General features: G+C 36.1%; 1 protein-coding gene across 6 annotated transcripts in view; it reads left to right on the top strand.

The window, feature by feature from the left end:
• The first annotated feature begins 4,577 nt into the window (after positions 1–4,577).
• The window catches only part of LOC129355372 (cell cycle checkpoint protein RAD17-like), a 34,357-nt gene continuing 22,075 nt past the window's right edge, over positions 4,578–16,859 (top strand). For 3 of the 6 annotated variants that reach the window (XM_055024913.1, XM_055024911.1, XM_055024912.1), the window contains exons 1-4: positions 4,578–4,768; positions 5,466–5,748; positions 8,305–8,499; positions 9,995–10,069. In XM_055024913.1, the coding sequence (XP_054880888.1) occupies positions 5,707–5,748; positions 8,305–8,499; positions 9,995–10,069 (312 nt within the window). In that variant the 5' untranslated portion in view covers positions 4,578–4,768; positions 5,466–5,706. Of the gene's footprint in view, positions 4,769–5,465; positions 5,749–8,304; positions 8,500–9,300; positions 9,388–9,994; positions 10,070–16,859 lie in introns of those variants that run through there. The other 3 variants (XM_055024910.1, XM_055024909.1, XM_055024914.1) reach the window with 2 other exon arrangements.

Below are 16,859 nucleotides of genomic sequence, written 5' to 3'. Positions count from 1 at the left end.
ATCGTGTATTGCAAAACCCTTCTTAGTTTAAATATTTGAAATTGGGTAATTGGCATAAAAACACACAGTAGGTGTCAGCAGGATCCTAAGTAAGCCACATATGAAGAAATCAAAGCATATAATCATCTAGAAATGTAGTTATTTTTCAACAATTGAAATGCTATAGACATAATCTGGAACAAACTAAGAAAGATGTGTAAAAAAGCTTAAAAAGCCTCGTTCCCCAAGAAATGAGACTTATTAAGCTGGAGGTCTTCCCAGAAACCAGCTAAAATCTCTTGACATTTAGAAAGCCTTTATCTTGCTATATGCAAATCAGTATCAGCTTGTTCAATATTAACTGTCTGTAAAAAAATGTAATTATAAAGTGGTGGTAGAGTTAAGTTTTTACAACAATCCCTTTGAGCCCTGTCAGCTGCAACACGGCTCACTGAACATCATTTCACCACAAACCAGCCTCAGCCGGATAATTTTGTAGAGTCAAAATTTACCATAGTTGTTCAAGAGCAAAGTGGTTCTTGCAGATGGGGTCAGAAAGACTTGAAAATGGCATGTGCCATTTTTCCTATGTAAACGAATAATGCTCTGATCTTGACGCAGACACCCTTCACAACCCTCCACTGCTCAAGCTTGTTTAAAGTTTCCCTCAATGTATTTAATTCCATAAATATTTGCTTGTATCATTCCAACTTCTTACCTCTAACTTAATTTTTTAAATATATATTTAGCAATTCTGTTACTGTAGTAATGGAATTGAAATGAAGTCATCAGCTAGTGGGTCTAACACTATGTAATGCAGATCAAAGGTTAGCAACTTTCTCAATTCAAAGATCCACTTTTGTGGAAAAAATACTACAAAATGAAATTTTTTCTTCAGCAACAGAAAAAGAAAAATGTTTGATCACATTACCACTTTTTCTTATCAGTATTGTGATCAAAAACATGTCTAATTGTTTTTTAGAGCCACAGCACACATGCCAAAGAGGAATCGCAGGTTGCTCAAATTAGAAGCCTATAGACTGACTGTTGATCTGTTCTTCACTGGCAGTTGTCAATTTATTATGTAGATGGCAACTTTAGCATAGTCAGATCAATGTTTAATTCACTTTATACCTCTTTAGTGGGTTGCAGACACTAAAGTGGAAAAAACAAGTTGATTAAAAATTACTCTAATTATGGAAATGGACTAATATTTTCTGTGACTTAAAGGTACAAAATAAGTATGATCTTTCTAACTGGTTTAACCTTTTACTGGTTGGCTAACTACAGAAGATTGAAATCACAAGAAATGGCAACCTCATGAAAGTATACAAGATGTTTGAGCAATATTAAAGCTGATAAAGAAAATTGTCAAGTTGAAATGCTTGGCCACAATAGAGACAAATATTTGTAGGGGATGTTTGGCCACTATGAAACCCACATGAACCTTAGTTTCAACCTGAAAGCAGAGTTTAGCCGTGTTGTATTAAATACAAAAGTTGACAGGAAATGTAAAAATATTACTGGGTAATTATCTTACTGGAAGACATTTCTAAACTCACAATTAGAATCTTACAAATAAATTCAAAAATAAATAAACTTTTCATATGACTGTATATATATATATATATATTATTATATATTATATATATATATATATATATATATATATATATATATATATACAGTCATAAAATATATATATATATATTGAACATATATATATATATATATATATATATATATATATATAATATAAATATATATATATATATATATATATATAAAAAATTAAAAAAAAAATCCCTTCTCACCCACCGCGGTGGTTCTTATCCTCTGAGCTCGGGTCTTCTACCAGAGGCCTGGGAGCTTGAGGGTTCTGCGCAGTATCTGTGCCAAGGACTGCACAGTCCTTGGCACTGTATATGTAATATATATATATATATATATATATATATATATATATATATATATATATATATATATATATATGCAGTCATATGAAAACGTTTGGGCACCCTAAATATTTGAACGTTTGCAATAACTTTCAGTTTGATATAACCAATAACTTATGGACACAGTAACATTTCAATATTGAAATGAGGTTTATTGGAGTAACAGAAAATGTGCAGTACACATAAACACAAAATTTGACTGGTGCAAAAATATGGGCACCTCAACAGAATAGTGACATTAATATTTAGTAGTATCTCCTTTTGCAACAATAACAGCCTCTAGTCTCTTCCGGTAGCTTCTAATGAGTTCCTGGATCCTGGATGAAGGTATTTTTGACCATTCCTCTTTGCAAAACAATTCCAGTTTTGTTAAGTTTGATGGTTGCTGAGCATGGACAGCCCGCTTTAAATCATCCCACAGATGTTCAATGATATTCAGATCTGGGGATTGGGATGGCCATTCCAGAACATTGTAATTGTTCCTCTGCATGAATGCCTGAGTAGATTTGGAGTGGTGTGTTGGATCATTGTCTTGCTGAAATATCCATCCCCGACGTAGCTTCAACTTCATAACTGATTCTTGAACATTAGTCTCAAGAATTTGTTGATATTGAGTGGAATCCATGCGACCCTCAACTTTAACAATATTCCCAGTACCAGCATTGGCCACACAGCCCCAAAGCATGATGGAACCTCCACCAAATTTCACAGTGGGTAGCAAGCGTTTTTCTTGGAATGCTGTTTTTTTGCCGCCATGCATAACGCCTTTTTTATGACCAAACAACTCAGTCTTTGTTTCATCAGTCCACAGGACCTTATTCCAAAATGAAGCTGGCTTGTCCAAATGTGCTTTTGCAGACCTCAAGCGACTCCGTTTGGGGCGTGCTTTCAGAAAAGTCTTCCGTCGCATCACTTTCCCATACAGCTTCTCTTTGTGCAAAGTGCGCTGAATTGTTGAACGATGCACAGTGACACCATCTGCAGCAAGATGATGCTGCAGGTCTTTGGAGGTGGTCTGTGGGTTGTCCTTCACAGTTCTCACCATTCTTCTTCTCTGCCTCTCTGATATTTTTCTTGGCCTGCCACTTCTGGGTTTAACATGTACTGTCCCTGTGGTCTTCCATTTCCTTACTATGTTCCTCACAGTGGAAACTGACAGTTTAAATCTCTGAGATAACTTTTTGTGTCCTTCCCCTAAACAACTGTGTTGAACAATCTTTGTTTTTAGATTATTTGAGAGTTGTTTTGATGTGCCCATGATGCCACTCTTCATAGGAGATCCAGATTGGAGAACAACTTGCAATCGGCCACCTTAAATACCTTTTCTCATGATTGGATATACCTGGCTATGAAGTTCAAAGCTTAATGAGGTTGCTAAACCAATTTTGTGTTTCAGTAAGTCAGTGAAAAGTAGTTAGGAGTATTCAAATCAATTAAATGATAAGGGTACCCAAATTTTTGCACCTGTCAAATTTTGTTTCTATGCATATTGCCCATTTTCTATTAGTACAATAAACCTCATTAAATTCTGCTCAAGGCCTCATACAACCTTGGACCAGCCCTGCATAATGAGCTAGACTCGCTATACTGCGTCTATCCTGGATAGAGAGGGACAAAAGAGAGATTTGTATTCTGGCTTCCTCCCACAGTTGAAAAACATGATTGTCAGTTTAGTTGGCCTCTCTAAATTCTCCTTAGATTTGTGTGTGTGCTTAATTGTTTGTCCTGTTCGTCTGTTTTGCTCTGCGATGGACTGGCGACTTGTTCTGAGTATGGTGTCATAATCATGCCATACCTTGGACAGCTTGTCCTAACATTTTTATACACTGTTTTCAGATAAGCTTTTAAAATATAGTGTCATAATACAGTTGTATTGATTTCCAATGTTCAATACACATAACATACCTTAAGAATTGTTCCCAAACTTCTGAGTATGCTGTTGAAGTGAGCAGCAACATAGTTTGGAAACTCTCTGTAAAGATCCACAATTTTCCCATTATTTATTTATAGAACATCAAGTTTATTTTAAGATTCATGTGGAAATAGGTTAAAAAAAATAAGACCTCAGAGGGAAAAAGATGCCAACTTATAGAATTGTCAACTGCACAATTAAGTGTGCAGTTGGCATTTAATTGTAATTGGATCCAGTGCAATTAAATAAGGCAATCTCAAGTACAAAGAAAAGGATGTCGGTGATGTAGGGAGTTCTTTTCTAGCAGAATATAATAAAACATAATTGCTGGCACTACTATTTTTTTTTCAATGTTTATTGCTTCTTCAACACACATCTCCTTCAACACACTTGAAGGCAAAGATTGAAGGTATTGTAGAGACAGGCAATAATCTAATTAATTCCAAAGACAGATAAAGACAAAATGGAATCCAGTTGATAACACCAGATAACAATACTATCTGGTGATATGAATTTGATTGCAAGCTCTTTGCTTCCATAGCTAATCAAACTAATGTCCCTACAAAGAGGCTGTTTGCAGGGATGTCCATTTATGGGATTGGACATAGACTGTTCAACTAAAAGGGCAAATATATGTAACGGGTATTAAGATGAAATTCTTGCTAAAATATGTTTTGTAATTACCATGTGATGAATGGTTTTGGCGCCCCCTACTGGTTGCCTATAAATAGAAAGCTAAACCGTAAATTCCACGCAGTCTGTTGAGCACTCTACTGTGGTAAGTCACCAAATCCAGTTCTTTTCTGAATAGTCATAGTAGGTGTGCTCAAAGACTGACGTGGAGTTTTATTACAGTATGCGGAGAGCTGATGGACCAGTAGTGGAGCTCACTGTACTAATTTGTGTTGACCATTTATTACAGGTAATTATATTATATTATTTATTAGTCATTTATTTTGTCAGTTATGTTTGTCAGTTTTTCTTCAGTTGAGTTGTCGGTTTGTCTGTTGTATTGTCGGTTTGCTGTATTTACCAGCTTGTCAGTTTGTTTGTTCCCTGTTTCAGTTAGAAGTTACTGTTAAATAGTTTATTAGTTAAATTTGATTGTTGTCTGTCTATTTTTTTTCTTTATTTATAGGAAATAGATCAGATTGTGTTAAATTAATTTTAAAGAAGTATTAATAATCAAATATCATTATACGATCATTTGTTAGAAAAATATGTTGTTAAGCCAGATTGTAATGATTGTTTGTGAGGCAGTCTGTTGAGCACTCTACTGTGTATGCGGAGATCTGATGGACCAGTAGTGGAGCTCACTGTACTAATTTGTGTTGACCATTTATTACAGTTATTACAGAAAATTCAACCAACTGGCCTCCTCTGTGTGTATGACGGGACGGGCATAAAGGGGAAGCTGTTACATATAAAATAGGATAGGATAAAATAGTCTACAAAACTGACTTCAAGGGCTGCTGAACATAAATAAGAAAACATAAATCTTGAAGCATTGATTCTCATAAATATTAAAAATAAAATAGAAAAAAACGGTGTGCCTTTTTTAGGTCACAAATTTAGCAGAAAGAATGCAAACATTTTTTGTTAATCTATCTGCATTCCAGTCCTGTAGGTGGCGGCAATGGACCTTACAGCTTGCTTACGCATAAAATCGAAAAGGAGGAAGAAGGCTCTGGTTTTAGAAGATGGACAGTAGCATGCGGTGTCTCCCAGAAATAATGCGGCTTATTTCACTTCAACCTTAATGGAGTTGCGGCGTTCTTTGAAGACTCATTTGCCGTTGAAAGAACATCTGGAACTGTTCTCTATCAGTAATTTCCCCTGTACTCAAAGCAACGACCAAAGATGAAAAAGTTTTCCTTGGAAGAAAAACTCAACTCAGGACGAGTAAGTGTTTGAATTAGATGACACACAAACCATCTGTGTTTAAACACAGGTTATCTTCACTGACACAGTGCTGGAAACGTTCATCTGAGTTTCGAACCATATTTATTACCTTCTAATTATTTATTGTAGATTTTGCATTCTCAAACGCTAGAATGATAAACTTTATTATTAATATATTCGGCTAAAACGTTGTAAATATACCCCGTCACCATTCTTGAACGGATTAAAATGGTTTCCTTTTAAACAATTTTGAAATAAATGGTTTTAAAATGGTTTACATTGGACACAAATCTGATCCCAAAACCCGATTCTATTTTGTCCGAGTTTTGATATCTTTCATAGGAAAAGAATGTATTTTTTTTTTCATAAAAAATTGAAGCAGTCCTCTATTCTGTCTGCCATGAATATGTTTTCTTTTGCAGTGGAAATTTGCAGTTTAGTATTTTTTTTGTATGATTTTGTTTTTAGTTTTTTTGGACCTAAACAAGCAATTTAGTGGGGGTTTTTTTAGGTCCAGAAATTTTTAGACTAGTAACTGAATAGCAGATCATACTGTAATTTCTGACTTAAACTCCTTCCTCTCTTGAACTCCTCACACATCTTGGTTAATGTGATTTCAACATGTTGAAATGGTCCAAAAGACAAAGTATGCATAAGTCAGACACAGCATTTCCAGGTAACCTGTAGATGTGCACACTATGGCACACACTAGCAGTTCACATAAATAGTGAATAATATTCGGTGATGATGAAGAAGGTCTTGGGTTTGAGTCCAGGCCTGCAGTCTTTCTTTGATGTTTGCATGTTCTCCCTGTGGATGCGTGAGTACCCTTCCTAACCAATTGGACCAATTAACTGGAAGCCGGTTAATTGGTTTCTCTAAATTGTGAAAGTGTGTGTGATCACTGTCCTGTCTGTCTCTGTGTTGCCCTGCAATGAATTGGTGACCTGTCCGTGGTGTACCCCGCCTCAAACCCAATGTCTGCTGGGGAAAGGCACCAACCCCCTCGCCACCTTGCTAGGATAAACATTTTCAGATAATTAATGAATAGGATGGATTTAGGAATAATGCTGTAAAATAATCTCTCAATCAAATGTATTTACAATCTATTTTCTTTAATTGTTCATTCACTGATGACTTGAAAATTGGTTGAGGATAATATTTAGGAAGACTTGGGTAAAAGGCTTCTGATATTTCTTAACAATAGGTAAACCAAAGTAGATTCATATCAATATAGATAATTTGGTTTCTGAGGTGTTCTTGAATGCAACATAAGTTTTCATGTGTTGCTCACAGACAAGGTCAGAAGTATAGGTAAAAGTGTAATAGTGCTTCAAAAGTATTAAAACAATTCAAAGTAAATTTGCTTTTATTTCAATGAGTTCCATCAAAATAATTACCTGACAGTCACATAGACAGTCAATCTTCAGCACACATCTGTCTCCCTCTGTGTTCTTTTTGACAGGAATATGTTTGCTAACCTAGGCAAAGATTAAGTGCACATCTGATATGTGTTTTTAATTATTAAATTCACAAGGCATTGTCTTTGCTGCTCCATATAACCAAGTGGCAAAATGGTTGTGGCATAGAACTGCTTTTTTTACTCAAATAATCAGAAAAATACTCCTAATTGAAATATTAGAAGAATCAGATTTTGATTTTGTTTTTTCACTATTAGTCCTTTTAATGTGTTAAAGTATCAATAGGAGTACAATAAATATGTACTCCTTTTAATATGTATATTATGTGCCCATAATATACATATGTGGATATGTATATGCTGGATACATATGTGCCCATAATATATATATGTGGATATGTATATGCTGTTATAAAGCATAACTGGTGAAACTGTCAAATGTTTCAGAAAGACCTTGTTATTATGATAGAGTTAAACAGAAATTTTATGTTTTTAAAATTTCTAAATTCAATTTTCACCAATTACCAGAAATGTGTAAACATTACAGTGGAAACATAATTTTGGTTTTATTGTAAAACTTGCCCGTTGTATTGTCTTAGAAATATTACAGGTATAAGTATTATTACAGTGGTTCCCAAAATGTGGGGCACCCCTGGCGGAGGCTCAGTGCCATTGCAGGAGGGGTGCGGGAAGTGGTATAGATGAATGGGGGGAAAAAAAACAGTTACACAAAAGTGTTTCACTGTAAAGATGGTTTGTAGTTTGTTTTGTTGCAATCTGAAGTGTGAAATAAACTTTAGTTGAGTTTGAAAATATATAGGTTTATGTCTGGTTGACTGACGTGTACCTAGTTGATTTTTTTTTCTTTTTTTCTTTTTTGGGGGGATTTTATTGTAATCTACACCAGGCCCAGAAGAAAATCTTTTGGAACCACTGTATTAGTATAAGATAAGTATTTATATTGCATTATGATATGTTTTTGTACCCAAACATATCCTTTGGGTACAAAATTCAAGTGTGCATTTTATTAATATTGCTGATAAATTAAATAAGTCCTGTTAGTGTGAGGATGTAAATTTGGGTATGCACACAAGGCCTTAATTCCCACTCTTTAAATTCTTCTTCTTGAATATTAGGTAAATAACTGGGTGGATCCATCCTTCTCTGATACATCTGGCAAGAGCGAAGACAAACAAATTTGGAGCTTTCAATCTGAAGAGAGGAGATCTAGAAAATGGAAAGAAGACCGAAATGGTTCTCTTTGGATGACGAAATCAAATGAAAGAGGTCCAGATGAACCATGGGTTGACAAGTATTCACCTTGTTCACAGGTAAACTTTAGCACTTGTGGCAATGACAAATGGGTGCACTGCTTTAATGTGATGAAAACATATTCAAGGTTTCCCCCAGAAAACTTGCTAAGCCCAGTAATCGGTGCGCCGAAGCGGTCCATTGTGTTTGTTTTAAAAGATGTTTAGTTGACAGGAAATGTAAAAATATTACTTGATAACTATATGCTATGGAAAAAAAATGTCAGTGAAAGGCGATTTAAACCCACAACTAGTCTTAAAAACATCAAATCAAAAAATACAATTAAATTGAATATCAATTATTTACACTTCTGTTTATTCCAAATTAAATCAGCGGCTCCATCAGGCCCCCAAGGGATACAGGGGCCCCATTGGGGGCCTGAATACTTAACACAAATCAATAAATGTAATTTGTTTATTGAAATTATCAATGCTGCTAAATTTGATTCAATGTTTTTAGCATACATAAATTAAAATATTTAAAATTGTCGAACATTTAAATGTAAGATTTTAAGCAGCTGGCAAGTTTAATTTGTAAAAGTCCAAAGAACAATATTTATGGATAGATTGTTTTGTTACCACAGCAACAACCTAATGCTGTGAGTTTAATATTTGGGTTTGAGGCCTCGTACTGCGCAGACTATGATTTCTTATGATTAGATAGGAAAAATAAGTATAATTAAAGCAAAGTTTGCAGGAGACAAAAACAAAACACACAACCAGATTTATTTTATTGCAATCTGGGTCTACTGTTGGGTCTAGATGTCACTTGTGTGACCAATTTTAAAGGTAACTTTATTTATTGTTACTGTTAAACTACAGTCTCCAGCATAAGGAAGTGGGATGATCTCGGATTTTCTTGACAGAGCTGATGGGTCACCTGGCGGCTGATACCTGCTGCTAAGACTGGTAAATTATTACTGATAACTATTGTGAGTAATCCTGACATTAATATGATCAGGCAGTATGATCATATGTATATTTATATATATAGTTATAAAGATTGTATCAAACAAGTAGCCCTTCATGTTGCTCTGTACCTGTGAAGTAGCTCCCAGTCTCAAAAAGGTTGGTGGCCCCTGACTTAAGACCATTGATTTGGCATGTGAAACAACAACATGCCAAAGAAGAACAATAAAAAACCGATGTTCTTTGCTCTTAAGCAAAGAACATCGCAGCTCTTCATCTCTGTGAAAACACTTCGCCTCAGATGTAACAATCCACTTTGTTATCCAGTGAGTGGACATCGGCCAGAAAGAGAGTTGTTATTGGTGGCTCCCTAGCTTTCTACTGAGCTGATGCGTCTGCCCGTCGGCCCACAAGAAATACTGCCAAAAATCTAAAATTACAATAAAGCAATTTTAGAAAAATAATTGGGATATTTGTATCCTTTATTGCATTGCCTAACTATTAACATGTCTAGTAAATTATGTACAGTATGCTTCTGGAATAATTCAGCACAAACATCATAGATGAGAAATCAAATGTCTTATAACATAGCTTTGTCTTTGTACAGGGTGAACTTGCTGTCCACAAAAAGAAGACTGCGGAAGTTGAGAAATGGATGAGAACCCACACAAAAGCAACCAAGGTAAACTAAAATGACAGTAATATTAGGGATAACAAGATAGTGAATATATGTTTATCAGCTGCACCACAGACAGAGCCATGCACTGGGCAGTGTGTGAGGTGTAAAGGCACACGCCGCACATAATTCTTTGTTCACAAAGATATCTCATTCTCATGAAACACTCAACATGCACTTCTAAAAGCACAACTGCAGGTTATATTTGCCTTTGTGTCATATTTGTTACAGTCATATGAAAAAGTCTGGGCACCCCTATTAATCTTAATTATTTTTATCTCAAAATATTTGGATGTTTGCAACAGGTATTTCAGTTTGATAGAACCAATAACTTATGGACACAGTAATATTTCAGTATTGAAATGAGGTTTATTGGACTAACAGAAAATGTGCAGTACACATTAAAACAAAATTTGACTGGTGCAAAAATATGGGCACCTCAACAGAAAAGTGACATTAATATTTAGTAGGTCCTCCTTTTGCAAAAATAACATCCTCTAGTTGCTTCCTGTAGCTTTTAATGAGTTCCTGGATCCTGAATGAAGGGATTTTTGACCATTCCTCTTTGCAAAAACAATTCCAGTTTTGTTAAGTTTGATGGTTGCTGAGCATGGACAGCCCGCTTTAAATCATCCCACAGATGTTCAATGATATTCAGATCTGGGGATTGGGATGGTCATTGCAGAACATTTGTTCCTATGTGTGAATAGTTTTAGAGTGGTGTGTTGGATCATTGTCTTGCTGAAATATCCATCTCCGGCGTAACTTCAACTTCGTAACTGATTCTTCATTATTCTCAAGAATCTGCTGATATTGAGTGGAATCCATGCGACCCTCAACTTTAACAAGATTCCCAGTGCTGGTATTGGCCATAAAGCCCCAAAGCATGATGGAACCTCCACCAAATTTTATGGTGGAGGTAAGTGTTTCTTTTGGAATGCTGTGTTTTGTTTGCCACCATGCATAAAACCTTTTTTATGACCAAACAAACTCACTCTTTGTTTCATCAGTTCACTGGACCTTATTCCAAAATGAAGCGGGCTTGTCCAAATGTGCTTTTGCAGACCTCAAGCGACTCTGTTTGTCCCATGCTTGCAGAAAAGGCTTCTGTCGCATCACTCCCTTACAGCTTTTCCTTGTGTAAAGTGGACTGAATTGTTGAACGATGCACAGTGACACCATCTGCAACAAGATGATACTGCAGGTCTTTGGAGGGTCTGTGGGTTGTCCTTCACAGTTCTCACCTTTCTTTTTCTCTGCTTCTCTGATATTTTTTTTGGCCTGCCACTTCTTAAGAAGACCTGTCCCTGAGGTCTTCCATTTCCTTAATATGTTCCTCACAGTGGAAACTGACAGTTTAAATCTCGGAGATAACTTTTTATATCCTGCTAATAAACAGCTATGTTAAACAATCTTTGTTTTCAGATGTTTTGAGAGTTGTTTTGAGGTGCCCATGATGCCACTCTTCAGAGGAGATTCAAACAGGAGAACAACTTGCAATTGGCCACATAAATACATTTTCTCATGATTGGCTACACCTGACTATGAAGTTCAAACCTCAATGAAATTACCAAATCAATTTTGTGTTTTAGTAAGTCAGTGAAAAGCAGGGGGGTCACGTGACCGAGATCGATGGCAGCATAGTGAACAGCTCCAAGGACGGTGTTCCGAATTTTCTCTTAAAACCCTTGTAAAAGCAGTAAGGAAGGCTCAAAAGATACGACACTGATATGTCTAAAGCTTCGTCTGTGAAACAGTGCGAAATTTTCTCAAAAAGACGCAAGACAACCACCAAAACAGCACCGAGTTCAACGTGCGGCGAAGACGCTAATATGGCTAGCATAGCTGAAGTACTAGAGGAGCTAAAGTCACTCCGGTCGGATTTTGGAGTTAAGCTGGACAGTATAGATGAAAGACTGACTGGAATGGCGAGCTCTATGACTGCACTGGAGACTAAGGTGTCTGAGGTTAAACAGGACCTATTAACAGGCGGCTCATATGGAGGAGGCCGAGGCTCGCATTGCCGAAGTAGAAGGCTCGCTTGAAAAAGCAGAAGCATCGTTGACTTCAGCTATGAAACGAATCCTGCTCCTTGAGGCCAAAACAGATGACCTGGAAAACCGAGGAAGGCGAAAGAACCTGCGTGTCTTTGGCATCCGAGAAGGAGCAGAAGGAAGACAGACGCTTCTCGACTTTATTAGCAACATGCTACCGAAGTGGCTGGAACTCGCACCGGACAAGTCATTCACATTGGAACGGGTTTCACCGCACACCAGCCTCCGGGAACCAAACCAGGGCAGAGCGGTTTCTGATTCGCTTCTTAAAGTTCCCGGAGAAGGAGTTTGTCTACCGAGAGGCAAGGAAAAGAGATATTATGCAAAACGGGGCCAAAATCACGTTTGCACAGGATCTATCGGCGAAGACGGTACGGATCAGACGCGGGTTCCACTCGGTAGTGAAGCTGTTTGTCGACATCGGTGCATTTCGCGGATTCCAGCACAACCCCTGCAAACTTCGAGTCCTCCACGGTGGAAAGATCCATCTCTTCTCAACACCTCAAGAAGCTGAAGCATTTTACAAGACTCTTCCAAAATAAACACAGCGGATGCCTCTAATCAGTGAGTCATGGTTAAGAAACAGGTAAACCGATAAGACATTTATGTGACTGTTCCTCAACAACCGGATCAGAATCAGGATACATAATGGGAAATTCATATAAATATAACTGACTGCTCATGTGCTCACATATTCGAAGTCTAATCTGAACTGTTTTGGCATTAATGCTAAAAGTTGAGCATTAAGCAAGTATTACCGTTCTATCAAGGGTTAATGGTATTATTTGATAGCTAGACACTGTCTGCTTTGGTGAGGTCATGTTGACTAGTTGCTCCTCGGTGATGTGGATCAACGTCCTCCAGAAACTGGGTTCAAGGGGAGGGGAGGCATTTCAGATAAAGAAATGCAAAAGTTCTTTTGGGGATTGTTCATAACTAGTTCTGTGTCTTGTATGGTTGAATGTGTGAATGTATGTGCAAACCTGCATTTTCTGTACTATTTTGCATACTTTATTTTAGTATAACCGTAAATTAACCTGATATGGAAAAAACAACCAAAGGAAATGGTTTGAATATCAAATTACAAGTTGGAATGTCAGAGGAATACGAAAACTAACTAAATTGAAACAAGTATTAGACCGACTAAAATATTTGAAATCTAAAATAATTTTTTTACAAGAATCTCATTTGATTGAGCCGGAAATACATTGGATAATTAAAAGATGGCAGGGTCAGGTATATCACTCTTCTTTTACCAGTCATGCCAGAGGAGTTATTATTCTTATACATAAGTCAATAACATTTCAAATTATAAGGACAATCAAAGACCCATATGGGAGATATATTATTGTGCAGGGACATATTTCAACATTAAAACTAAATTTGATAAATATTTATGGACCTAATAATGATAACCCATCCTTTTATGAAAATTTATTCTTAACCTTGTCAACCTTGGAGGGATTTTATATTATAGGAGGGGACTTTAATTGTACCCTTAACCCAAGCCTGGATAAATCTACTCAAATTGATACCAGTCATTCACAAACCAGGAAAATACTCCTTAATTATATAAAAGATTTAAGAATAAATGAAGTATGGAGAACAAGGAACCCAAGTAATAAGGAATTTTCATGTTATTCAAGCTCACACCAATCCCATTCACGTATTGATTATTTTCTTATCTCAGTGGAGTTATTGCCTCATGTGGAGGACTGTTGGTACAATAGTATTGTAATTAGTGATCATGCTGCAGTGTCCTTGGAAATTAAAGTAAATAAGATTGATCAAGGGATGAAACGATGGAGGATGCAGACACATTTGCTAAAAGACCCAAAATTTGTTACATTTATAGAAACTTCCATTGATCAATATTTTTAAATAAATAAAGATGAAACAACAGCTAGTATTAGATGGGAAGCTTTTAAAGCTTATTAGAGGAGAAATTATCAGTTATGGCAGTAATAAAAATAAACAATACAACCAAGAATTAAAATTATTAGAGAGACAAATTAAATCCAGCGAAGCAGAACTTTATCAGAGCAATGATCAGACAAAATTACACATACTGAATGTTTTAAGAACCAGATATGATAAATTAACAACAGAGAAAGTGGCAAAAAACTTAATGTGGACTAAGCAAGCATTTTATGATCAAGGAGAAAAGGCTGGTAAATTATTGGCTTGGAGAATAAAACAGATACAAGCGGAAAGAACAATTAACAGCATAAATCAAAATCGGATATTTTAACCACAGACCCTTCAGAAATAATGAAAATTTTAGAGAATTCTACAAAACTTGTATAAGTCTGAATATTCTGGAAACGAAGACGCACAAGCTGCGTTTCTTAATCAATTAAAATTTAAAACCCTTTTAGAGGAAGAGAAAACAACTCTTGATAGTCCTTTAACAATAGAAGATCTCTCTGAAGCAATAGATAACATGAATAGTGGTAAAACCCCAGGTCCTGATGGACTTCCAATAGAATTTTATAAAACATTTAAAAATAAATTAATCCTGCCACTTCTCAACATGTATGAGGAATCATATGAAGCTGGAATACTCCCAGACTCACTGAGGTTAGCTACAATAACTCTCTTGCTAAAGCCAAATAACCCTCCACTGAATGCTCCTCTTATAGAGGAATCAGTCTTATGGGATGTGATACAAAGATTTTTGTGTAAAGCCCTCTCTAGGAGATTAGATAAGTACCTGCCCAGTTTAATAGTAGATGATCAGCAAGGATTTATTAAAACAAGACAAGGCTACCATAATATAAGACGGGTCCTTAATATATTGCATGAAAAACATAATTGTAAAGACACAGCAATGTTATCATTGGATGCACGTCAAGCTTTTGATAGAATAGAGTGGGATTATCTGTTTGAAGTGCTCCCCAAATATGGATTTTGGTGAAAGCTTTCTAAAATGGATACGACTATTATATACTGATCCCATAGCACAAGTTTTAACTAATAATAACATGTCAAAACCTTTTAATCTACAACGGTCAACTAGACAGGGTTGCCCCCTGTCACCACTACTTTTGTATTGGCAATAGAACCTCTGGCGATGGCTGTTAGAGCAAATTCAGGAATATCCGGGATTCAAATTGGAGGAAGAGATCATCTCATTTTCCTGTTCGCGGATGATATCATATTTTTCTTGAGTAATCTGAAAATCAGTATTCCTAAATTATTACATCTAATAAAAGAATTTGGTGAATTTTCAGGATATACAATTAATAATTCTAAATCAGAGTTAATGTTTCTTAATGAAGAAGAAAGGAGAAGTCCTATTGTAACTACCCCATTTAAAACAACAACAAAAGGTTTTACATATTTGGGCATTAAGGTCACCCCATCTCTTAATGAAATAATCACAACAAATTATGATCCCCTTGTGGAAAAAGTCACAGAAATGCTAAATAGATGGTCAAACCTGCCTATATCCATGATAGGCCGAATAAATTTATTAAAAATGACAATCTTGCCCAAATTTTTGTATTATTTCCAAACACTTCCATTGCCGCTGTCAGAGTCATTTTATGACAGTCTGGACAAACTATTTAATCAATTTATTTGGAGTAACAGAAAAGCAAGACTCAGTTTAAAACTACTCTATCTGCCCTATGAAAGAGGTGGACTTCAAGTCCCTAATCTCAGATGGTATTATATGGCCGCCCAACTAACATCAGCTACCCATTACTTTTGCCCGATGGCACCTCCAGCCTGGGTAGACATTGAACAACAATCTGTTTCAGATTTCCCCTTAAATACCTTTCTATATTCTTCGGATCTAAAGACATTAAAAAAGACCACAAAAAATCCTTTTTTTAAAAATACGATTACAAACTGGCATGCAGCACATAAACATGTAGCTGAGCGACTAGAGTTATCACAATTTACCCCTATTTGGGGTAATGAAAGGTTCACCCCAGGAAAAAATGATGGAGGATTTAAACTATGGAAAACCAAAGGCATTCAGAAAATTAAAGATCTATATGTTGATGGCAAGTTACTTACTTTTGATCAGTTATGTAAGAAGTATTTAATACCACCGAAACATTTTTTTAAATACTTGCAGTTGAAAAAACTTTATGTCATCAAACTGAAACAAATAGTTAACATTCCACCCTTAACGAAAATAGAAGAGGTGTGTGTTGGAGACTCAAAAGGGAAAGGTTTTCTTTCTGTGTTCTACAATTTGTTAATGCTTTCCTCTAAGGACTCAGCAATAGATAAGTTAGACGCTTGGAGAAGAGATACTTTCAAAGATATAGATGAGGAAGACTGGAACCAGGCCTGTTTAAAAGCACAAAAACAAACGATAAACACACGATTTAAACTTTTGCAATATAAATGGCTCATGAGAACCTATGTAACACCAGTTAAGCTTCATCATATGTTCAGTGATATTCCAGATACTTGCCCTAAATGTTTGTTTGAAAAAGGAACGCTTCTCCATTGTTTGTGGGATTGTCTTAAAATTCAGAAGTTTGGAGGGATGTTATTGGGTGTCTATCTGACTTGTTTAAGGTGAAAGTCCCATTGGAGGTTAAAATCTGTGTTCTAGGAATATACCCAGTGGAATTTAAACAATCACAGAGGAAAACTAAATTGATAGACTATGGACTTCTTCAAGCCAGAAGATCTATAGCATTATGCTGGAGGGGCATGGACGCACCCTCCCTGGGACTCTGGAAGAAGGAAATTGCAAATTCGCTCGGACTGGAAAAACT

The sequence above is a fragment of the Poeciliopsis prolifica genome, unplaced genomic scaffold (genome assembly GCF_027474105.1).
Source record: "Poeciliopsis prolifica strain line A6 unplaced genomic scaffold, Auburn_PproV2 SCAFFOLD133, whole genome shotgun sequence".
Lineage (NCBI taxonomy): Eukaryota > Metazoa > Chordata > Actinopteri > Cyprinodontiformes > Poeciliidae > Poeciliopsis > Poeciliopsis prolifica.
Note: the sequence above shows the minus strand (reverse complement) of the source record. Positions and strands in the feature narration are given on the sequence as shown.